Raw genomic sequence first — 26,319 nt, 5'->3', positions numbered from 1 at the left:
CAAGTTCAAGTGGCAAGTGCTGCACCAGGGTTGGGGAAATCCCAAACATGAACACAGACTGGGAGATCAAGTCATTGAGAACAGCCCTTTGAAGAAGGACTTAGGGATTCTTGTGAATGAAAAGCTGGATGCAACCCAAGAGTGTGAGCTCTCAGCCCAGAACGACAATTGTATGCTGGGCTGCATCCAAAGTGGGGTGTCCATCAGGGTGAGGGAGGGGATTCTACAACTCTGAATGTTCCCCATGAAACCCCATCTGGAATCCTTGGTCCAGCTCTGAGGTCCTTCGCACAAGAGTGATGTAGACCTCTTTGAGAGGGTCCAGAGGAGGCCATGAAAATGATCAGAGGGCTGAAGCACCTCTCTGTGAAGACAGGCTGAGAGAGCTGGGGTTGTTAAGCCTGGAGAAAGAGAAGGTTTTGGGGATATCTCACTGCGGCCTTAAAAGGTTCTCATGATAAGGAAGGAGGGGAATTTTTATACTGGTAGATAGTGCAGGACTAGGGGCAATGGCTTTAAACTGGAAAAGGGCAGGTTTAGATTAGATGTTAAAAATAAATTCTTTACTCAGAGGGTGGTGAAAAGCTGGAACAGGTTGCCCTGAGAAGCTGTGGACACTTCACACCTGGAAGTCTTCAAGGCTAGGCTGGATGGGACTTTGAACATCCTGACAAAGTGGAACATGTTCCTGCCCATGGCAGAAGGGTTGGAGGGGGTGATTTTAAGGTCACTTCCAATCCAGACCATTCTGTGATTGTATGATTCTCTTTCCATCCTTATAACTGAATCAGCAAGTGAGCCCAGGTGTCTTGCAGAAATTACCAAATCACCACTCAAGTCAAAATGACACTAACAAACAGGGAAGTTTTGCTTAACTACTCAGTGACAGGATTCTAGTCTCATTTTACCTGGCCCTTCAAGTTATAATAATATTACATGGGTAAATTTGCAACCACAGCAACCTAAGCATTTTACCCATTCATTTTTAACCATTCTTCTAGCCCATACTTGCCCTGTAAATAATTACTGTTCCAACTTGGCTTTGTGGTAATTTGCTTGTTCAAAACATGAAATAGGCAAGCAGAAGTTCCTGAAGAATAGTCAATCAAATCAACCCCCATTGTAACACAATGCTACCTCTGTCTAAAATAGTTGCATCCATTCTGTGAGTTTTTGATCAAATTAGATACTTCTTTAGCAAGAACACTGTGGCTGCAGACAGCATTTACAGAGTTTCTGGACCAAATTCTGACAGAACAAAAGTAGTCAGTGTACATTAAGTAATTTTCCAAAGAGTACTTACTGAAGATTGTGATTTGGGCTGTTTGTTGGACCTGCAAACATAAAACAAACAAGTATTACTGACAAGTTTAGCTCAAGGACAACTTAATAAAAAAAGTCAACAGCAATCTAAAGGAAATTGTGTCTTTAAAGAAGGTTTATCTCAAGATTCAAGCAAAACTTTCTGCATTCCTGAACATAATTATATATTGTTATTTTCAAAGCCATAAATAAAAATCACATGAGTCTACTATCTGCTCCAGCAGCAACTTGAATGGACTTAACTTTTTTCATAAAATATTTTCCACCACAAAAACACAGGCAGCTAGACAAGGTGTTATCTTGACACATCACCTACCTTTTAATAAGCACCAACTGAGCCTTACTATCAGAATTTAGGATGTGGCAAGGGGCTGACCCTTTTGTCAGCTTTTGTCAGAGCAGGAAAAAGGTTCAGTACTCAGCAGTTCAATACTCAATCATTACAAACTAAACTGTGGAATTACTTATTTACATTACAAAATTAAAAAAAATTAGAGAAATGCATCTAGACTTTTTTCTCCCATTGCTCCAAAGGCAAGCTACATAAAAGGCTGGCTTCCAGATTGGATTATTAAGTCTCCAAAATGCAATATAAGGTTTGAAAGGTGTGGTATACCACATGTCACATGTCAAAGGACAGAATTTGAGGCCATGCTTCACACAGCAGTACAGAGCTGATATTCACAAGGATGGGCCCAGAACTATGAACATTGCATAGAAAACCACTTCTCGTTCTTCTCATCAGTTTTTGTTTTTTTCACAGACTGAGTTCAGCAGCAGAGTGAAAACTACAGGCAATGAAATGCTACCTTTTTGTACTTTTTACTGACAGTTCTTTAATTTTTTCTTCACTGAGTATTTACAGACCTCTACATCTGTATTTACTTTCTTTTATTACCACTGAAAGGGTATCAAGTTCAACTGAGAAGTTCTGTGCTGGGAGAGAGGCCCCAGGCACTGACTTTATTTTCTTTTGTGCTGAGAATTTTTCTTAAAACATTAAATTCATTTCTCATTACACTATGGTTAAAACTAATACCTAGTCTACAAAGCAGTCTGAGTTTTATGACTATAAAAGCCAGGAACTCACCAAGCCTGACAAACAGAACTCCTGTTGCAGTTATTGTCTTCATGCCATTCGAAGCCACGCACTGGTAGTATCCTGTGTCTGTGGTATCCAGATCCTGGATTCTCAGACGTGAACCATAATCTGTTTTTCTGATGATGATCCGTCTGGGCTCCTGAACCACTGGAGCATCGTTTTTTAGCCATCTGACATTCGGAGATGGATTTCCTGCTACCTTGCAGTGGAGGATTGCTGTTTGCCCCTGGACGACAGTGATATTGTTTACTGGTTCCAAGAAGGTCAGGAAATAACCTAAGAGGAGGATAAAAGGTCATAGAAGATCAAACTTTACTTTGGTTGAGGTAAAAGCCTGCTCAAAAGTACCTTTGCAAGAGAGAATATTGGAAACAATTTCAGTTTTCTTTCAAGCTCAAAAAAATGCAATTCGCTGTCCTAAGGACACTGTGGAATCACACTCCAATTTTGTTTCCAAAATGTTTCATTGCTGACTTCATGTTTGTGTGCAGATAGGTATGCAGATTTGAAGGTCAATCACTCCACAGTTTACACTCCTAACTGCCTATTTGGACACCTACTTTGAAGCAGTAGTGACTTTTTCTACATCTGACATGCTAAAATACTAATATCCTAACATACATCTGGTGATGTTATGTTCTAATAGCAAAAATACACCCTTGTTCCATAAAACAATGATCCCAGTTTTAACCACATTGGAATATCATTGTGATTTTACCACATAATCTTCATGAATGATCAGACAGATTTTTCTCAAAAAGAACTACAACTGGAAAAGTTACTTTTAGATATTAATTTGACTTCTTTGTTACTCAAAAAAATCTTAAAATTAGACTGATGTGGACAGGCTTATATTATGATAAGTTTTCAGGATGATATGTCTCACATTCAATTTAAAGAAATAATGTCTCAGTTGCTGAAGTGACCTGTGATACAGAAGGGACCCATAAGCAGATTATAGACTGCCATTTTTTACATCAAGTCAAAATATATGGTCAAGGAAATGTCTGTATGAATATTGTGCAGAAACATTTTGTAGTTATTTTTTAAGTGAAAACTACAAGCTCTAATTAGTGATTTGTTGAAAGCAAAGGGCTTATCAAGAAGGCTGTATTGGTGATCTCTAGGGATGACAAAAAAAAGAAAGAATTGATGGAAGAACACTGTCAAAACCTGACAGTCAAATCTTTTGTAGGTTATTATTTATAAATTTAATTTGGTGTTAGGAGTCCTGCAACTGATACACATCACACACTGAAAGCTTGACAACATGTAATTCCACTGAAACAGTAATGTTGTTGTATTACCTTACAGAACAGGTAAGAAAATTATCTAGCTGTCATGCTCATATGTTTGTTCCAGTAAATTTAGACCTTCTAGACATGAAGAACCAGGAATTCAAATTACATTATGTTTTTATGGAAGCTGGATCCAAACATCAAAAAACTTTGATGGATGCCTACATGTGGACATTTCCTGTCAGATTATTTTGCAGTTGTTTAATTAAGAAATAGCATATGACAGTACACACATCCAACACCAGTAAAAAAATGGTCTACACTGACAGTCTAATTGCTGAAATACCTTAAGAAAATTGATGCTCTGCTTTGATTTATATTTGACAGTACCATGAAAAATCAGTTCCTCTATTATAGCTAAGTATAGCATTGGAGAAGAGAGCAGTAGAAACACCATAATATAATAAATGTACAAAGCCAGACATTACTGGAAAACTGGGTTTTGTGTTCTTTACCACTGGCCTTTCAAAAGAAATCCTGTTATAATGAATAGTATGAAAATACAATGTAGGCAAGTGAGAATTTAGTTTGTCACTAAATGGAAAATTAAATAAATCCAAGTACATAGAATCTCCAGATCATATTGAAAACTTACAGGAAAATTACTTATCCTTTTTTGTCATAAAATAAGAGATTATTGTTTATGTAATTTTACATTAGCCGTCCCCATTTTTAATTTAAAATCTTTAGCAGACTTCAAAACATTCTGACAGAGCACAGACAATATCTATTTTCAAATAACTTACATAAATGGGGGAAAAAGTATATTAATGTTTTCAGCAATGTCACACCACAGCAGTGTAATTTGTTATGGTTTCCAGTTACATTTCATAGCTAAAAAAATAGAAATATTATGATGACATTCTGGCAGGGAAAACAAAACCAGTAAATTTACTTCTTGATATAGTCAACTGAAGCCATTGATTAAAACTTCTACTTAAGCTAACATTTTATGTACGTATTTCTAGCAGCATGAAAGAAAGCATGATCTACTACAAGTTAGAAAATTATTTTATATGGCTTTTTCACTAATAGCTTGCTATTTAGAGACTAATTTCACCACCTTTTCATAATCTGTATGTAGTTTATTCTCATGAGCACCGTTGAGATACTAGGCTGCATCCATAGGGGCATTACCTAGCAGAGACAGAGATACCACAATCCAAATCAGCTCAGTGCCTACCAGGCCACACCTGGAGTATGACATCCAGTTCTGATCCCCAGAATTCAAACATAACACAAAAAGACAGGAGAGGGTTCAAAAGAGGGGTATGAATATCATCAAAGGGCTAGACAACCTGTCCTGGGAGGAAAGACTTGAAGTATTTAAGTCTCTTCTCCCTGGAGAGGAGAATGGCCAGGAGGGCATCATCACAGTTTCTCAGTATCCACAGGCACGTACAAAGAGAACAGGACACTCATCATTAGGAGCTACATGGAGAAGACAAAGGGCAGTAAGTGAAAGTAGCCAGGAAATGTTTTGTTTCAATGGAATAAAGACTTTTTTTTGCAGTGAGGACAATTATTGACTGGAAAATGAACTGCCTGGAGTTATGGTAGAGGGCTCATCACTGGATATTTTCAAGATGTGACTGGACAGAGTACTAGACAGTTTTGTCTAAGCTTTCTTTCCCCAGAAATGTTGGACTGCATGATCTTTTGAGGTGCCTCCCAGGCTGGAATGTTCTGTAGTCCTTTAGGTCTGTGATTCAGCAATCATGGGGACAGGCTGAATATGCTCATACAAGGGAGGCAAATAGACTGGCTTAAGACCTCTTTTGAGAAGAAGCTGGGCCTTTTCCAGCATGGAACCAGCACAGAGGTGCATTCCTCTAGCTTAGAGATGCTTCTGATACCCAGGAAAGGAAAGAAGCAGAGAAGATCTGTCTAAAAGGTGAGACCAATTCAAGCACTGTAAGATGACAGACAGGGACTGTGGTTTGTCTGGCTCTTTAATACATTTTTTCCTCTTCACATGTAAGTGCATGAAAGGGCTACATTGCTCTTGTGCCGTTGGTCAGCTTATACCTTACTCAAACCCTTTCACTATTTCACTTTTTCTGATTTAAAATCAACTAGATGGAGTCTTCTTTTTGGTATAGTCATGGATATTACATTCAAGTATTTTTGGTTGAAAACAGATAGAAATTTTATTCATTAGGTCTTATTAACTCAGGATTAAATCCATGCTAGAACTTCCCATTTTACTAATTAAAACAGAGCTACTGCAGGAAGCAATTAGATCCGTATCTTTTAAGCCATCAAAAATATTTAATATGAATCTATTATTCTGATCCTAATAATAACTAGAACAAAACTATTACCATGAAAAGCAATGCCTAAGATTTATGGGTTAGTTCAGACCCAGTGCAATTAGACAGACTTCACCTGGAGTCAGCATCACTGCATCTATTTCCTGCAGGTCAGAATTCAGCTTTAGTTCATCATAGCTCTTGCCAATTTTACAGGTATTTTATGCAGTGCTTTATATTACTTTGTTATTACAAACCAAGTAACATTCTAATAATTTTAACCTAATGAACTTTGAAGCATTTCTGTTTTCCAAAGTTCCCCAGAGATGCTGAAGAGCAGTAGGGCTCTTTTCTGCCTCTGTCCACCCCGAACTGCACACTCTCTATTTGCTGGTTTCATTGACTCTTTGAGGGGCGAGGTTTATGTATCCACTGATTCTGAAGTATTGGTATGACAGAGCAGCCAGCCATTTCTTGAGCTGCTCTGTTATTTGGTGTCCACTTTAGATAACCCATAATTGCAATTCTTTCAAACTAAGTGGAAAATTTAACCAACCATATTCTAAAGAATGTTTTCTTTATTTAATTCCTGTGGTGATAATCAGCAGTTACATTTTTGGTAATGTACGTCACACCACAAACACAGTGTAGATGCCATTTTGATTGAATGATTTGAGGAAGAAAACAAATTTTCCCAGGAAAAATTAGGATCCCAACAATGTACAAAGCAATTTTTTTTCCAGTGTCGTTCTCCTTCTGTCTTAGTAAATCTTAATTTGGAGAGGTATGGAGGAAAATGAAATGTGAAAATTCTAGAACTTGTATTTGATTTGTGTCCTGTATTTTATGTTAAGCATCAGTCAAGTAGAATTTTTTAAAACTGGAACACAATTGTTAATCTGTGTTAATATTAACATAATTTTGAAGCCGAAGATAAATACTCTCTATAAAATTTTTTGTGCCTGATACATATTGCCAAACTTATAAATGTCCTATTGTAAATGTCATATTATAAAGAAGTATATTTTATTTGGGTGCTGGATAACAAATACAATTTTTTTTTAAAAAATGCAAGTATAATGTGCAGAAATTTCCTGTGTTGTGAAATTAATATTGTTATATACTGTTTTTCATAACCTGGCTTATTTCCAAGGGTCATTGAAATGAAAATGCTTCCTCTGCCTTCAGTGATCTTTGGCATGATTCAACTATGTCAAAAGAAAAATCTATCTGGTACATATTTCTGTATTTGCTGTAGGCAACAATGCTGTAAATTAAATTTCTCTTTCATTATGGTTTCTAACATAGTCTACAACCAATACTAGTATTTATTTTGCTTGAACAGATTAAAAACTGTTCTGTCAAGAAGCTATGAGAGGACAATGCAACTTAATCTATACATTATGTTTTGCTATCATATTCTATGTACTCTATGAATAAGATAGCTTAGGGAAAAGATTGACATGAATTCCAGCAGAACTCTTTCATATTTGGAAAACCTTTGTTAGGTTGCCAGTACTTCATATTTTTAAATTGAATAAATTTGATATAAATATATCAAACAGAATCCCAGAGCAAATCAACATTAAGATGACAGGTCTATTATTCATGTTTTGGCAAGAATATAAAAATAAGCTTTTCCAGTATGCGTCAAATCATTGTCAAGATATGCACAAGAATAGATACTAAACTAAAAACCTAAAGGGTGCAACTATCCCTAAGACCTCACATGCATATTGTGTTTCTTAGTTTTATTTACATTATTCTGGCACTTACATGTCCAAGTTATTGGCTTAAACCATATGTGTTGTTCTTGGCATGAATACAGCATAAAATGATTGCTTTGCTTTTGTTATTTTAAGATTTTAGCTGTGATTTTGAAGTTCATTCTAAAAAAAAATATTTTAAATCTCTTTTGTTACTCTAGATCGTGTAAATTCTGGCTTAATTGTTTTTAATTCAAGTTTTAGTTCCTGTTCATCTTTTATTGGTTTAACTCTTTTTTTCTTATGTGATTTTAAAAATAATTATGTATTCATAATTTTTAAATGAGCTTCAATATGGCAACCATGAATAGTACTTAGTAATTTTTTTTTCTTTTTATCTCAGAACTTGTAAATCGGTTATGAATATTGAAGTCTCCTGAGACGGGATGATACCATCACCCTTATTTTCCAAAAGCAGAAAGTAAAGCAAGGGGAGTCTAAGTGATCTGACAAGTTACACATGGACTGTCAGTATCTATGATACTACACTGAGATTCACATCTTCTTGTATTTTTGAGATAATGGTGCTTTGAGATAATCATCCATTTTGACTTGTATCCAAGCTGACTCACCTTTCTTTCTGCACTGCACAAGGAACACAAACACTGAATATCCAGTTTTTGGGGAAAATAAAGGAAAATTTGACTCACAACTTGCTAGATACCTGAAGATACAACAGTCTTTTCAGACCAAGTAGTAATAATTGTGTATATGTGTTATCACTTGTTAGAATACTTACTTCTCCAGAAGACATATATATTTATTTAAATAACTTTATGCAACAGTCAAAAAAGCCCATAAAGCCATCAGGTTGGCCTTACAGAAAACATCACAGTTTGCAAGAGTCTTGGCTTGAGATACTGAGAATTAAAAATCAGCTGTTTTTTAAAAATGACAAATACATTTTTTATGCATAATTGCATAAATTTAGACCATTTTCATTTATTTAATGGAATAAAAATTTCCAGTGTTCAAAATCCCTATGAAAATATGTATATTATGATTTGTGTAAAAAGCAATGTGGGATTTTTTTTCCCTAAGTTTTTTTTGTTTGTTTGTTTGTTTGAATGCCTTCCCAGCTTTTTCATTTTTGTCTTCAAATAATCTTTTCTTAGGTATAAGTAAAAGAGCATGATCTTTCTTACCACAACTCTTTCAAATGTCAAATTTCTGCCCTGGCATTTTAAGACTAATACAAACTTAGATCCAACACAAAAGGGTTTGGGGACAATATTTTGAGTAAGTAAACTAATTATATTTCCACCTTAAGCAAAGTCACATTTTCCCACAATAAGCCATAATTTTTCACCTAGGATGCATGCTTTAGCTTATGGAATACTGGGGAAGACACCATTGTTCTAAAATTTCCTGTGTTATGAACACAGTACGAAGCATAAATTGTTCACAAAATTGACAGGTAATCTATAAAGCATATCCAAGAGATGCAGAGCTTCTTAGGCTTATAAAAGAACTGAAGACTGTAAAAATAGGAAATGTATGTGAAAGTTGCTGAAATTCAAGTAATATCTGTCTAGAGGTGTGTGTAACAGCATTGCTGTAAGTACACGAGTTCAGGGGACACGAATCACACCACATCTTGTCAGGTCACCACTAAAGGGACTCCTTCCACAACTAAATCAGAACTCCAAATAAACTGAGAAGCATCATCCTACTAAGGAGGGTAGATTGATGCATAAGACTCATGATTTCTTGCACAGGACATTTTCCTAAATAAAAAACAGTCTACCCAATTTTTCACCCTCTGTTTTATTTAATCCCAATACGAAGATGAGTGATTTACAGATTATTTGAGCCAGGTCAGCAAATGGAAGGAATGTTGGCAGGTCTCTTAAAATACACATGAGTAGTTAAGGAAACTACACTATCATATAATGCCACATAATATTTCCAGATGAAATGATACCTTTACAGCTTAATTTAATCCAATTTGCATCTCATCCTTCATCTTATTTTTTTTACCTCAACATACAAAAATCCATCCAGAAATATGTAAAATAAGTTGATTCAGTTCACATCCTCTTGACAAGTCCTTAGGAACAAGGAATGAGCAACTGCCAATCCAAGAATGAAGCAGAATTGCCTTGAAACACTGTCACAATGTGTACATTGTTCTCTCCTCTGAAATCAGTGGGTTTTTAGGACCCAGTGGGAGTATGTTAGAGTGCTTGTGCAAAAGAGGAAGAGACCAGGTGATGCTTACTTGTAAGTAAAGTTAAAGTAAGATTGAGGAAACTATCATCTTTGCAACGACTGACTGGACTGAGAGAATGTAGTCACTGAATGTTTTATTTTTATTCCAAAGCAGACCTTCTACAGCAAATGCTCACTGCTCTGCACTGGTTTTCAGTGAAACATTGCTCAGGGACAGTTCTTTTTAGTCATTCAAGTGCCCATTTAAAGGAAACAAGAAAAAATAAATTCTCCTCAAAGGCCTAGCCAAGCCAGTCCCTTGTCATCAACTATCAGAAGGCTAGCTTCACTTGTAGAAAGAGACTTGCAACATTTTTGTAAATGCACATTATTAATAATACCTTGCTAAAACTGGTTTTGTCTTTGGAAACACAACTATTTCTCAGGACTTCTGGAGATTCTAGAAAAGAGGATGACTAACACACTTGTTACTTCTAAAGTGGTAGAATTTTTAATTAATTTAGGCTTTTAATTTGGGTATTATTAAAGCTGCTTATATCCATGCCTGTTTTGAATCTATTCTAAAATAAGAAAAAATTTTAAAAATGAGAGGCACAGGCAAATCAGAATAACTAAAGATTTTGGAAGGAAGGAAGAAAGTTGATGTGATGGAAGGGCTGAAGAATATTTCTAATGGTCTCAACAGTATGCCCAAGCTTTGACATAGGACTGTCCAGTTTTGTGGTTTTTTTTTTGTAACAAAGCCTGAAACCTTACTATGACACAGAAACATGTGGGCTAACATTCCAACTAGTTTGCTTTTTGGAAAAAAAAAAAAAAAGAGGGGGAGCAAAATGACGCCATTTCCAAACCAGGCATGCTGGAAACTTTACAAGTGATTCTATACCAGTGAATAATTTAAGAACTTGGGGCTCTTTTTTTTCTTCCTTATTTTTTTTCTGAATGAAATATACATTTCTTATGCTGTAGAAATGTTTGAGATGTGATTAATTACTTCCTCAGACAGGTATTGCCTGTGGCTCTGCAAAAGAAGGAAATAACTGGAACTCCTTTTTCAGCAAGAATTTAACCAAGTTCTGTCACATGAATAAAAACCCCCTCTTTTATGTCTGCAGCCTTAAAAGGTCAGACATAACAAAAGAGAAAAGTGAGACCAACTTGCCAAGCAAACAAGCCTATCAGATGCAGTAAAAAGTTATACATGGCCCTTTTCATCAAAAGTAGTGTGTACTTAAATGTGAATAAAAAACCTGGTAATACAGTGCTACTGACAGGAATGACTACTGCTAAAATTTGTTCCCAACATAGATGGCAAATTCTAAATTTCTAAAATATTTCACAGTTTCAGAAAATGGCAGAGTTGAGGAATGGAGTAGACCAGATCTTCTTTCCAAATAGGAGGGACTTAGTCCCACGCTGATAATCAGTAGCAAAGTGGTTACACATATGCAAACAGAAACACACCTTTTTTACCACTTATGGACAAAAAATTAAAGAAAGATTCCATAAAAAACCTCCTAATATGCATAGTTAGGGTAAGAAATCTAACTACTATTCAGGAGGACAATAAGGATTAGATAACACTGGATATCTATGAGAAGAGAGACTATATTCCAAAGCACCCTCAAAATTCACGTTCCTCTGAAAGACAAACTACAAGAACATCTGGTCAATACCAAAGAGCTCTGTAGAGTTCAATATGTGTTCATTAAGGAAGCTGACATTACTATCTGACACTTTTCCTTAGCATAAGATTTGACATTGATACAGCAATGCACCCATAAAAAGATTCAGTATACAACTCAGTACATAACAGAAAATATGCTTCAGGTAGAATACTGAAAATGTCTAGCTTTAGAAGCTTGCACCAAATTGCAATTGGAAGCACAATTCTCAGTAAATATGTGCATTTTCAGATCCAAGAATAGCATTTGGATCTATAGTTTTAAATGCTAAAGTATCATAAAATTTATGTTAACTAATAAATAACTAGAAATTCTGACACTGGATTCAGTTTAAAAAAACCAAAGCACTAATGCTCAGAGCTACTTAAAAGGTAGGTATTCTTGCTTTGTAATGGGCTAGATTTAATTACCTCAAACAAAAGACACCAATACTTAACATTTCCCTAGAAATGGATGCTAAGTGTGGCACTGTACAAAATTAAATAAATTTCATTGCAACAATGTGAAATAAAATATGCTAGGAAGGTAATAATAGCACTCTGTGTTTGGATGAAACATCTAACCCTTCCATGTAGGGGAGATTCAACATGCATCAAAATGAATTTTTATAAACTCCTTTAACCTTGCTATCCCTGCTTGGAATCAGAAGTGCTAATTCACAAAAAGAAGGCTGCCTTCCTTACAGACTTGTACTAATTGAAAAATACAGGGAATGTACAGTTACAGGATTTTTCTGATCCTTTCTGAGGAATGTTTGTAGTTAAGCAGGGTGATGAAATTAGAATTCATTTTACCTTTAGGTGTTGGAATTGGTCTGTCAAGCCCATCCACATGACCTAAGGGGTCATTTGAATCTGGAATTTCCATTTCACCTACAAAGAAGAAAATATTTTGTTGAATTGAGGTGGTGAGCTAATCTTTCAGTTAAATAGCCTTATATAACAGTGTGTACAGCAAACTCTCAGTCCATATTCTGCCTCCAAAGTAGCACAGAAGGACAGCACACAGGAAACACATATCAACAAGGTCAGAATTTATCCACTGCAGATTAGAAAATGCTACAGTAACTATCTTGTGGATTACTTGGTGTTTGGCAAAATAGACAGCTTTAAAAACTACATTCCAGTTCTTAGCAGAAAAAAAATCACACATTTTCACAAAGAATGCAAACAACTCCTCGGAGTAATGCTGGCTTAACAAATTAAGGAGTACTTGAGCTTTACGGACCATCTTAGTTACAAAATGGAATAAACTTGCTTTTAAACATACATCATGGTAATTCAGATTGCATCTCCAGAGGTCAGACTCATTATTGCTACTGATTTTGTTATCCTATTCACAGTCTCATCCCTAAAAGATATCTTTAGAAATAAAACTATAACTGTTTTCCAAGGATTTCAAAGTGTGAGGAAATGGATAGACGTCTTTGGTATGCACTCCTGTTTTTGTGTCTATCAGTACAAGCTAGCACACTGCAGGTAGTACTTTGAAGTTCCTTTGCATTTGCAGGTCTTGCAAAACTGCAGCCATTATAAATCAGAAGCTGACCTGCTGGCTCTCCCTTTTAAAAATATTAGGTAAGGAACAAAACAGAACTTCTAACTCAGATGATGGTATTGATGTGCTTTAACTAAAACAACTTCTAAACTAACACCCCCTATTTTTTTTATGTTTTCTAAGTTATATTCATTCATCCAAATTCCTTACATCCTTAGCATATCCCCAAGATGTGTAAATGTAAGGTCATCAAGATCTAAAGTGAAAGATCTGGGATTTATTGTAGACTGTTAGGGGTGCTCGTAGTATTGTTTTGGGTGAAATTAAGCTAAAGACTCCCCCTCTTCCTATTGTCCTCATTACCCTTTCTTCAAACTACAATGTCACTCTGAATGCAAGTAAAATACAACTAATCTCAACCCTACCTTACACCATATTATGAAAGAAGAAAATAATTGAGACTCCTTTTTTTGTTTGTTTCTTCTTTCACCTATTATTTGAGAACAGATTTAGCTGACTCACCTTTAACTTTGCCAGGTAAAACACAGAAATCAGAGACATTTTCTACAATAGGATGGGTCTGAAAGTATTTTTTTTGTCACAGTAGTGATCTTGTCACTACTTCATCTCTTCCTTTATCTCCCATTGTTTGAGATTCTTTGCCTGGCAATAGTACAGATTCCACTTGATTTGTGTGCTCATTCTCAGACACCACAATTAGAGTGATGGTGAAGGTGGTGTTGTACCCTTGGTAGCACACTGTTTTGATTTAGCACAGATAAGACTTGGGCAGACATACTCCATCTTCTGCCACTCCCAACACTGGCCAGTGGAAATGATAGATAATATTCACCTGCAGACTGAAGGGAGAAATGGAGATGGGTCGCCAAGGTGACTATTGTCCACCTTTGCCATTGAAAATCCCAACAGGGCATGTCTTCTTACCCCTGCAGGCATAGTACAGACTTAGCACCTGACTTAGCTGCACAGAAACTTTGTTGATTTGTTCGATTCAGTGTGAAGTGGTGTATGCATGGCAGGCATATTCTGTCAAATTTCAGCAGAGATACATCACATCTTGCTCTTACCAAAGGGCAGCAAGACAATTTCACCTCTATCCCTTGCTCCTGCTTGAACTTCTCTGTTTCAGAGAGGTCCAGAAGGGACAGCAGCATCTACAGGGCACAAGGAAGGCAAACCCAAGATGAGACAGCCAGAGCAGAAAGAAGAATAGGAAAACCAACCAGATTTTAGTCCACAAGTACCTGCTCATATCTTGTTCTGGATAATAATCCAGCAGCATTCACAGAATGGAATTATTACAAACCCATTCTTAAGGACACTTGATTGTTTAGCACTCAGCACTCCAGACTCCAGGCTGCCTGAGATCTGAGTGGCACTTTTGGTGCATGACCAGACAAGACTTCAACAGAACCAGAACTCAGCCTGAATGCCAATGGCAAGTACGGGACAACATACATGCCAGATGTGCCACATCCCAGATACTAAGGAATACTTTATTAATCCTCTTTTCAGGGAACAGACAGTCAAGTAAAATGCAGGTGCTGTAAAAAGTAACTCTTTTAAACTGCTCACCCGGACGAAAGTTATTTCTTAAATTTTCAAAGCAGTAAAGCAAACCACTTCAACTTATGGAAAATCCTACTCCGAAAGAAAATCCATATTGAAAATAAGTATAATAATCTATATTTTCATGTAAAAAATGCATTCAGATCCTTTGATTTACATAGCCAATTGTAGCAAGGAAACAGGTGATACAGAAAATTCTTTTCCTAAAATAATTATCACATAATTATCACTTATTTTTTAATTTTGCTTCCCTTGAAAATATGAGGACGACCTTCCTACTGACAAGATCCAGCACAGGTAGGCCCATTGCTCTATTTTGTGCAATGACCAACAAAATACAGAAGTAAATATCCAGTGTTATTGAGACAGAAAGGCTTTTTTACACTTTTGAAAACTCAGTTGCCCAGCTGATCACAGTATCAGCTCACAGGGTATGCATCACTCATCACAAAAGAGCTGAATTTTTTCTTCTGGAACGGTTATGACTTTGCAGATCATTCATTACTTGAGAGGTAAGTGCAATAAACAGATTCCAAAATGCTCATGGCCATAACCAGACATCAAAACAATGCATCAATCTTCATCAAAAAGCCGGTCACAAGGAGGGGGTTACCATAATTGATACCAGGAACAAACCAAGGCGTCAGACTCACACAGAAAGAGAAAAGCAGTACTCAGGTATTTTCAACCAGAGTGGGCCTGATTGATTTAGAGCAGTTAAGGGCTGGCTGATGCAATACCATGCAATGTTATTAACTGTCTTTCATTATTTGCAGAGCACAGATGAGATCTTAAAAGATGAGAAATTGCACAAACATTTCCTATTATTTATTAAAAAGGGTAAAAAAAGGAGTGCCAGAGAATTATAGAGCCATCAACTTAACTTCAATTCCTGGAAAAATAATGGAACAAAGGAGTTATTTTTAAGCATTTACGATAAAGCAGAGAGATGAGTAATAACTAAAATAGAAGCCAACGTTGACTTGGCTGACACTGATTAGAATCAGGCGTAAGTCAACAATTGCAAGGTACTGCAAACAAGGCAGACTTCACACAGAACATATAAAAAGCAGTAATCTTCCCCATGTACTCAACCTAGTAAGGCTCTAGACTTTCTCCATTTCAAGATGGATGAGAGCAAAACTAAAATACAATCACTAGCATCATGAAGATAGTCTACAAAATATGGCTAAGAAAATCAAAAACATAATGATTACTACACCTGCTTGGTCTGAAGAAGATTAGCTATGGACAGAGAACAAATACTCTTCAGACACAGAGGTCTCAGTGCATGAAATTGTCCAGTGTGGCAGATTTGGCAACTTGATATGAATATCAATTCATATGATACTGAAGAGGTAAGAGACACTTCGTCTCTCAGGTGAAACAGGACTTTTTAAGATTGTTTTAAATCTTGTGATTCTATGAATGATCCTTCCCTCTACCATTGTATTTTGTATCCCATGGCTTACAAATAAATCTTTCAACACTAAAAATTACACAGGTCTGCAGCTAGCGAAACTGCAGATTTTTGTTCCAACATTTCTGCCACTCATCAATACTCCTGTTTCTGTAGCTGAAACTATTTTCAGATTTAAACATCAATATGCAACCTTTGCTTCCTATGGCTGTAACCTTTTACTCAGGTTCTAACTTTCTTCCAATAACATAAAACTCCCAAACTCTCTCTCTTCAGCCTAATACCCTCTAATATTCTGTTCTTTTCTTCATAAAACTTTGTTGACCTTGTGTCAATTACTAGCCTCTGGAGCTCCCAAACAAAGGGCCCACTGTACCTTTTGATTCAGCTGCCAATCTGATTACTTTGGCTGGGGGAGGCAGGCTGCTTGGGTTGCTGAATCAGGGCCTTTCATTGAAATTTCTCTTTTCCAACATCTGCAGCCCCTAGCAACCAATTGCAGAGTGGGCTTGGCAGACCTGTAAAGGGTGGTGAATAGGCTACAAAAGATGCAGTTTGTAGCATAAAATCAGTGCACCCCTTTCATAGTGATGGCAGATTAGAACCTTCACAGCTCACGTTTCTTAAATGGTGCAGCTTCACATAAAAATAACAGAAAGTGGGGGAAATAACATTCACTTTCTCTGGCTCTACTGAGACAACGGTGAAACCTGCAAAACAGTCACTTTTTAGCTGGTTATCAGCTCACAAGGCATGTTACTCATAGTTACCATGTTAACCAATTAAATGTATTCCTTGGCCATCCAAAATTCTTCAAAATTACTTTCAGCTAAATTCATAGTAATAAAAAGTTCTCACCACGAGACCATTAGAAAGGGAGTAAGCTCTTATAAGCCTGCTCTGTTATATCAAAATAACATTTAAAAAGTATGTTTAAAATAAAAGCAACACCAGCCTAAAAGTCACAGAGCCTTCAGAAAGGTAGGTATATTACACAGACCAGAAATCTTTTTAAGAAGCTAGGTTTGAGTTATGCAGAATACATTCTCACAATTCATAATTCATTTAAATTCCTTTTTAAAGCAAACATCTTATTTCATTAGCATGGATTTTCCCCTCTATAGTTTTTTTTTTTTCTATTTTGCTTAATAGCTAAATTGAAATGTTTTCATTTCAGTAAGTTTGAGGAAAAATGTTCTATTGCAAAATGTGGGAACTACACTACAGGACAAAGGCAGATACAATGTTTATGATCCGTAGCAATAAAAAAAGTATCATTATTTGATAGAAAATACATAAATTTTAAAGAAAATTTTAAAAACCCATAGACATTTATTCTGCTCAGTGAAGACTCATTTCTCCAGCACATGTTAAGGGAGATTCAAAATTTTTCATTTTGTCACTTAAATACATAAAGCAGGAAGCTGCATACTGCATTAATCTCTGTTGCTGAGAATGATTGTTCACAGATTGATCCAAGACAGACTAGTAGTCTTCTTTGGAACACTTGTTGTTAAATGCATGTGAAAAATACACGTTATAAATTTCACAATGTTCCTGCAGCAACTTCTTCATTTAATTAAATAATCCTTATTAACCTCCCTCTGAAAACACAGTAAAAAAAGACCAGTTGGTCATCAGCACAGAACTATAATGATTCTTGATTTTCACACAGAGCTGCAATAAACCCTCAAAACAGAAAAAAGTATACTAAAGATGCAGTTTATCTTCTTAGTCATCAGCCAGGCGCCTTAGCAAGTATGATGAAGTCAGTGTGAGAAGAAAGAAATCAGATAAGTTATTTAAAATATTATTAACAGGGATTCAAGCACAGACTTCAATGAATACCTTGATTTATTTCAACACCTCATACTGTTAAAGTGTATTTTACATTAACCACACAGCTGCATTTTCAATTGCACTGTCAATTTTTATTCTTTCATTGCACAACTTTCATCATAGACCTTAGCTATTAAATAACTTAGACACTTCCTCCTGCAGCTCCTATTTGCCACTTAAAATGAGAGTTCAGAAACACAAGTTGTGAGAGTTGAATTGTCTCACATAGAGAGACAAACCAGAGATAAAGATTTGTTCAGATTTCAGTCACAGACGAAGTCTCATTAACAGCCGTCAAAACATTAGAGTGAAGTAAACATGGCCCATGGAAGATACTAATTTTGAGTCAACATTTTCAGTGTGCAAGTTTTCAAGATATTAATCTCTGGATTACAAATTTTTGTATTGATTCACAGCCAAAACACTCTGATAAAGTTGCAGTAAAGCCCGGGTCCTCTTATTTTATATTGCAAAGTGGAGAACATTTAACAGAACATAGCTTACAAAATGAAGGAATATCCAAATCCTATTTTAAATTCTTAGCACTTCCTGCAAAGTCCTGGCCAAGTCACCTTAGGCCAGATTAGAAAAGAATTTGATGCCAAAAGATGCAGACAGATGTCTACCAGGATTTTCAAAAGCTTGTGGGCACCTGAATCTCATGTCTGCAGTAAATATCCCTTAATCTTTTGTACTTCAGTTGCCCAGAGGCTTAGAGGGGAAAAGGTTAGCTCCCTGATGTGGTTCCCCTCACAGCTGCATAAGTGTTTCAGTCAGCACAAAGAAGGGAGCAGCATGGAAGCAAGAAACTAAGACAGAGAAAAGGAGGAAGAGAGTTTTTTGGAAGACTGTTGTGATTTATATCACTATAACTCACTACAGAATTTCAGACAAATCTGTGACAGAGAAACTTCACTGTCTCCCAGAGCCCTAGTTTTGCAAGAAAAGCAAAACACAAAGCACTATTTGGAAACAAATTAAAATAATAAAACTGTTCTGAATGTTTAATAAGAATTACTTCATGGTAATTTCACATTTACAGTGAAAAATACCTGAGGTTTTTAAAGCCACAAATGGATTTCAATGTAATTTCTAATTTAGCAGAAATGCAACTAAGTCTACTAGCTATCATAAACATATCTTTTCTGTACAATTGTATGCTAAACAGTCAGAGACAATATACCAGAGAGAATATGAAAGCTTTGAATCATAGGAAAAAAAGCCCAAAAGTAATTATGGATTTCACAACAAATGGTATTTGTTGCTAGTACATTATGCTTTGGGGGAAAAAAAAAACCCGCTTGCAATTGTGGGTACATTCCAAAGCTCTTTGCCACCTCAGTTGTAAAATCAGAGTTTAAACACAACCAGTAGAAGCTCTGAACACACCTGCAGTAGCTCAAAGAACACCAAGAAACATGATAATTATCCATGGCATTATTACATGATTGATTATTTTACTGCTTCTGGCTGTGAAAACAAAATAATCTCAACCAAAAGGTTGAAAACAATCATGATTTATGAGTGTAACACTCTATCAACTGGAATAAACAATTATTTTCACAGTGCTCTTTTTTTCTGAAAAAAAGAGGAGTAGAATCCAAAAATGCCAGTCCTGTTTGCAGCCTTAGGCTGAAGTACTTAACACTTTAGTTCAGGAAAACACCCCGAGTCAGAAAAACACTTGAAAATGGGCTTATTTCTAAGCATGCTCTTAAAAGCTTTCCTATATTTGAAACAAAGCAACAATAATAATATCCCTCAGCCTAAGAGGCAAAAAAAACCCAGCACAGATCACAGCCAAGTGTAACAGAATATAGTAGAAATTACTACCTATTCTAGTAATTATTCTGGGTTGACAAAATCAGGGGAACCACCATTAGTGCAAAAAAACCCTTCCTACAGTTGTCTAGTTTTAATTCTGTAGTTGTACTTCAAAAGCAGGAATTGCAGCACCAGTCTTTGATGGTAGAGAGTTTACAGCTAGCCACTCTGTAGAAAAAAGTGAAAGTAAATAGCCTGTTCATATTAATCAGAGCACTTCCTGTACTATTTACATTAAGTTTTATAAACATCTCCCTGACCAAAAGGATATAGCGAAAACCAAAGAATAATTAATTCTCAGACACTAGGAGATGTTTCTAATTTGAGAAACCTGGGCACCTAAGCAGGACATCTGGGTTATCAGTACTTTAAAAACCAAGGATGGGAAGTGAGCCAATGATAGTGCATCATTTATCCTTCAATAAAAACATTGAATAGATGGCCATGCTCTTTTCTACCACCAGCTATCACAAACAGATGTTCATGGTCTCTCCTATCACAAAGCAACAATTATTTTTAAAGACTCGAGTAGATAGAATATACTGTACTGATTATCTGAAGCTTTACCTAAGTACTTGGGATTTGTCTGCTCAAATTCAGAGTAGAATGGAATTTTACAAAATTACACTGATAAAATTAACATTGAATTGAATTGTGTTCAAAGAGAAGGAGCTGATCACAAGTAAAGTTTACTACTTCCTATTGGTTTTGATGATGACCAGTAAAAAAATGAAATTAAATATACCAGATTCAATTGTTAGAGAGGGAAAACATCTCTTTGTCAGAAAGAATTTTGGTTCTTAGATCAAAAGTTTAAAATTAGTAATTTTCCACTGGAAGTTCTCTTTATAATGAGTAATTATCTATGGTCTGTATATATAGAAAATATTAACTTCTCCCTCCAACAAACAGTACAGCTGTGATGGACATGGAGCAAGTAGGGAGAGATAAAGTTGATGTGCAGTTGGTGTGGCCAGGCAGGTCGCAAGTGAGCACTCCCAGAACTTTTGACCAGATCAAATATTGTCATACCTAAATATTACTGTGTGTGTACCTGTGCATGTGCATGTGTGAATATTTTCCTCTGTGACTTGAAAAGGAAGGGAAAAGATAAGACAGTGTGCCAGGATATAAAAGAAAACAACACCTGATCTATATTTTAGCCATTGAAAAATGCAAAATAGTTATCCTAGTTGGAAGTTCTAAGGTACATTATTCATTTGTTTAGTAGGCTTTACTAATTTCCCAGCATGAGGTTATTTATTTAAATAACACTAACAGTAAAGTTTAAGTAATATTTATATCTCTTCATTTGACAGTAGATGCCTAAACCCCAGATTATTTCTGTTGACAGGTTTTGTCCAGTCAACATTGGAAATATCTTCCTACTACTTCATCAGTTTGACTTTTTGGATTACAACTGAGTGCATACAGTGAAGTCCTAATACTTGTCTGGTCTTAAAGAAACTCCCATTTCTCTTTCTCCTATAGTTTAAACTACCTTTTCTTCTACAGAGCGGGGGGAAATGCTCAGATGCTTAAGTGGACTTTGATATCGTTCCTCTTTGTTATTTAATTAACAGAGCTAAGCAAGCAACAGTCTTCAAGACGAAAAGAGATGGCATATTATTTGCTTTTATTCTCAAGAAAAATAATAAGAGTAGAGCTCTGAGGTGAAAAACAGTGTGTTCAGAATGATTCCAGATGTGGATACACACTGTTTTCAGTGAGTGGACAGTGAAAGAAAATGAAAATGAAAATTGAAAACTTGGTCAGAGTCCCACTGACAATAGCCAACATAGTCATAAGGATGCACAAGAACCCCTTTCAGCTGTGCCTGCCTGAAAGCAAAACAAGGAACAGCTTAATTAACCCTACAGAGCAGACAGCCCTGGCATGCAGTCACTAGCAAGCAAGCTCAAAGCATGTCGCAGTTTCCACCCAACTCACCTATTTCCCTATACCAGGAAGGATTTACCTGAGTTCCCACTATCACTGCTCATTACCCAGTTTAGTAACTGTAACTGGTCACAAGATCAGAGTTAACCATTATATTAGTATTTTGTTTCAGCCATAACATTCAAGGCTGCCATGCTGCCCATTTAATGCTCTGAAAGGAACACTTGGGTACAAGTGCAGTGCACTTTAAAAGTTTTATCCTCTCCATCAAAGAGCTCTGAATCTTACATGTATAAACTTTTATTTTACAAACTACCATCTTTTCCACCTTTCTGTTGCTCTGACAGCAGGACTGACATAGATTATTGTTCATCACATTGTCAGTCTTGCTTCTATGTCATCAAAAATACTGTTTGTATTTTTGTATTGTATTTTACTGTATATGCAGTAAAACACCTGTTTTCATGACATGCAAGTCAGAAACAATTTTACATTGCAAGGTTACCTCATGGCCCAGCACTGTGACCTTGAATTCCCACTTACATATTGAACAGAACTCGTCAGAAAGTCACATACAACCACAGCTGAGATTTCACTGGATAGGTTTTCAGAAACACACTCACTTGAAGTGATAGCCTCTTATTTTGAATAAATGCAACAAAAAAGCTCATTCTGATCATGCAGACATGATCACAGAAGGAAGTGGAACAAGCTGTGTGGAAGTAGCAGCTTTTACCACTTGAAAATTGGTCAGATCCACCCCGGAAGTGCAAAGCACACAGAAAACAGCAGCAACTGCATGCAATTGACAAATATGATGGTCTTAATTCCTCACACTTCTGAGCCATAATGCTATCTAACTCTAGTAAGAAGGAACTAGAAGCAGAATATATCTGACTGCACTGCAATCAAATCAGCCATTATAACAGAGATTAAGAAATTACATGATTTTTGGTACTTGTAGGAATCTGAGAATTTGTTGATAATGAAGCTTCAGTGAAAGTGTCCCATTTTGTGTGATGCACATGGAAGTAACATTTGCATAGCTGGGACTTACTGTGCAATGTAAAGACAGAAAACTGCTGAGCTTAACAGGCAACTTCTTAATGGCAAATGTTTTTCTTTATACTCAGTACTGGATATTTTGTCAAATACTAAGTGGGTTTCCTCTGGTTTAAAAAAAAAGAAAAGTAGAATCAAATACTTCCATCCTTCCTAGCACATGCAGGAAAAAGCACTTTCTCTGTGCTATGTGAAATTCCCAGGTCTGGCTGGTACAGAGCCCATCAGATAATTTCCAGCTTGTTCTGCACTCCTGTGCAGGCTGTGATCTGCAGTACTTGGCACAGCAGCAGATTCAGAGAGGGCACTGCCACAGCTGGAGAGGACAGCGTTTTAAGCTCACCATGGACAACTGAGGGGCTCAGTCAAGACCAGAATGAGCAAAGGTGTAGGAGTGACAGCAGCATGCCCTGTCAAGCAGGATGGAAGAGAGAAACTCCCAATGTTATGAGACAGCTGGCTGGCAAGCCGATTTGAAACCAGAGTGCATTTCTTCTCATGCATCTGACTTCTTTGCTGCCCACACAAGTCAAAATTAATACAAGGTGAACAGTTGTTTCTTATCAAAAGTATAAGACTACCTGATATGAAATAAACCCAGTCACCTGGGTTTAACCTGGCAAAAGGTCACAGCAATAGAAATAGTTATCTAATTGTTGCCCAGGGCTTCCTTCATTTACGGTAAATGACCTTTACATGACAAAACTCTAAAAATTAGCAAACATTAGCTATTGTTGCTAGCAGACACAGAGATCATTTTAGTGGTCAGAGTGATTTTACCTAAGACAAGGAAACTTTATTACATGTGCATCAGTTTAATGAAAACAAAGTTTTTATCTAGTATTATCAGGCATTAATTTCTTAGCACTTACCTTCTAAAAATGTTTGTTATTTACACCATGTTTTTTTCATTTGTGAACATCTAGTTTCTCTTCCTCACTCTGTGATGTGTGAGAATATACATCTTCCTATAAAAAATTCAACTACAGATACAATTTTAAATCTTGGTGGAGTATCTGCATTAAGTTGCAGTTACTGTGTTAACTAATTGTAGGGAATGTTATTTTTCCTGGTGTTCTCAAGCTTTGGGAAAACATTTAGGAAATTTTGTTCAAGGCAGGAAATGAGATGCTAAGCACAACCTAACCATTAGCTGTCTGTTGTGGTACTGAAGAAAAGCATCTTTGAAAAGTCTAGAAGTGGCTATTTGCATGTGCTGCACTTTCTGTTGATATATATGAAATTATGAATACACTGCAAAAAAGCTCCTGTGGATCCTCTACTATGTCCACTACCTACTGCCTCTCAGACTTTCTACAAAGCAGCCAACTTGAAAGAGACTGGGTGATTTACAGTCCAGCTCCATGAATGTAGATAAGATCTGGTCAAAGATCTAAAACCAAACAAAGAACTCTGTATTACTCTTGGAATGGATTTTCAAATATTTAAAACTACAATGACCCATAGAGCCAAACGATTGATATATTACCCTTGACCTTGTATTTCTTGGCTGGTCTGTTTTGCTCTGCTCTGTCTCTGTATTCTGCTTTGTATATATTAATCTGAAATATCTAACCTCTCTTATTTGATAAAGTAAGCACTGCAGAGACAATTGGTGATATCAAGTGCTCTGCTCAGTTACTTGGCTGTCCATAGGTATCTCCTGACTGTGCAATACAGCAGAGACATTTTGTTAATGTCACTATTCAGAAGAAAAACATCATTAGAAAAGCCTATGAAGATTCCTTTGCAGGATAATGAAAGCAATACCTAAAACATATTCTAAGGATATTTCTTTTCACTTGTATATTAATTCAATAAAATTATATAATCTTTGTATTTTCTCCTTCTTGGAAAAAATATGCAGTGAATTAATTTATTCATCAAAAATAAAATTCTCTATATATTTATAAACATAACTATCTTAAATAATATTAAATGCTAGTCAAACTGAAGGAAATCTTATTTATAACACAAGGTAAATGAACTCCATTTTCTCCTTATATTTTTCTCCCTAACACAGTGGTAAGCTTGAACATGTAAACATAACATGGAAACCTAAATATAATAAATGAAAAAAAAAACCTCATGCTTATAGAAGAAATAAAATAAACTGCATTACATATATATGTTTCTTCCTCCTGTTTTTCTATTCTTCTTCATGAAAATAAGTACACAACAAAACCCCAGAACAACCTGTGAAAGAATCTAAATTTCACAGCTCATGCAGAAACTGGAAAAGAAGTCATAATTGAGTATCTTTCACTGCAATTCTTGTATGCTTACAACAGCTACTAGGAGTTTCAGAAAAGAACTTATAAAGATGAAGTCCTTAATTGGCATGAAACACTCTTCTGGATTTCCTGGAAAAGGTCTACAAAATGGCAAAAGTAAGATTAAATTACAATGATGAAGAAGGGTATTCACAGACTGTAAAATTCAGCTTTGAAGAAAACATACCTTGGCCACAGCACTGCCACTCAACTTTCAGTAGTCACAGAACGACAGAATTAATTTACCATAATCCACTTTCCCACCCACCAATTACCATGAGACAAAGGCTACCACAAACTTTCAAGCATTTGGCTTGGCAGGAGTTTGTGAAATTACTTCATATACAAAAGAAGTAGCAAATATACAGTATTATGTTACCATAACAAGGCTTTTAAGCAGATTTTAAGTGCCCTTATTGGCCTAAGTCATAAAACGGTAATTCTTAGTGGACTTACAATTCATGGAGAAATTTGACATGAGCAACAGCCCCTGACTGCTTTAGTTAGTAGAAAAAGCTATAGCACATTCTGATTTATTGCATTATAATTCCTATACTTTTAATTTATTTTTAAAAATAATTTGTAACAATGTTATTAATAGAACTCCAGTTCAACAGCAACAAGCAAACCAATAACAGCTTGAAATGCATTTTTAGTTCCAAATAACAAATACAGCACTCAACACCAACCTCAAAGTGCTACCATATCAGCTACAATCACTATATCATCATAAGATCCAGTTATGTCAGTTCACTGCAAGTGTGTCTAATGAAGCAAAATCATTTATTACAGAATTCAAGTATAATTAAAATACTGTACCTTTCCCACATTCCAGTGACTAAACTTTGAAAAGTGAAAGTGTTAGGCACAGTAATGCTTAACACAGAATAATAAAGTAAGGTGAAGCCCTTGTGTTCCAGCATTGGGAGAAACAAACAACACTGAAGAGATAGATGGTCCTGGTCCATTAATACATGACTCTGTGACTGGTGTCACCACCAAAATGTTGTGGCCTCTGATATCAGTGAAATATCTCAAAAACATTAAGGGTTGTTTCTCTACAAAGTTGACATAGCCAGCTGCCCTGCTCTGAAGTGTCTCTACACCAAGGCTTGAAGCATGAACAACAATCAGGAGTTAGACGGTGCTGTGATGCTCAAAAACTATCACCTGTTTGCCATCACTGCAAATCACTTGGTGGGACAAATGCCACATGTGGCTCCTGAGTGCAGCTATCAATGGCTACAGACTGTTCAGAAAAGACAGGAGCGCAAGGAGGTCACTGAGTCAGTGTCAGGAGGTGTACTGAGTGTGAAG

At 36.2% G+C, this 26,319-nt stretch overlaps 1 protein-coding gene across 1 annotated transcript in view; it reads right to left on the bottom strand.

The window, feature by feature from the left end:
• Positions 1–26,319, bottom strand: part of ROR2 (ROR family WNT receptor 2) — a 141,236-nt gene that overhangs the window by 32,588 nt on the left and 82,329 nt on the right. The window contains exons 3-5 of the mRNA XM_005530048.3: positions 12,393–12,470; positions 2,414–2,701; positions 1,304–1,334 (exon numbers count right to left, since the gene is read on the bottom strand). Coding sequence (XP_005530105.2) covers positions 1,304–1,334; positions 2,414–2,701; positions 12,393–12,470 — 397 coding nt within the window. The remainder of the gene's footprint in view (positions 1–1,303; positions 1,335–2,413; positions 2,702–12,392; positions 12,471–26,319) is intronic.

The sequence above is a fragment of the Pseudopodoces humilis genome, chromosome 4 (assembly GCF_049639895.1).
Source record: "Pseudopodoces humilis isolate 2021_Gansu_Grassland_sample_001 chromosome 4, ASM4963989v1, whole genome shotgun sequence".
Lineage (NCBI taxonomy): Eukaryota > Metazoa > Chordata > Aves > Passeriformes > Paridae > Pseudopodoces > Pseudopodoces humilis.
The sequence above is the reverse complement of the archived record's forward strand: the minus strand, read 5'-3'. Positions and strand labels throughout refer to the sequence as shown.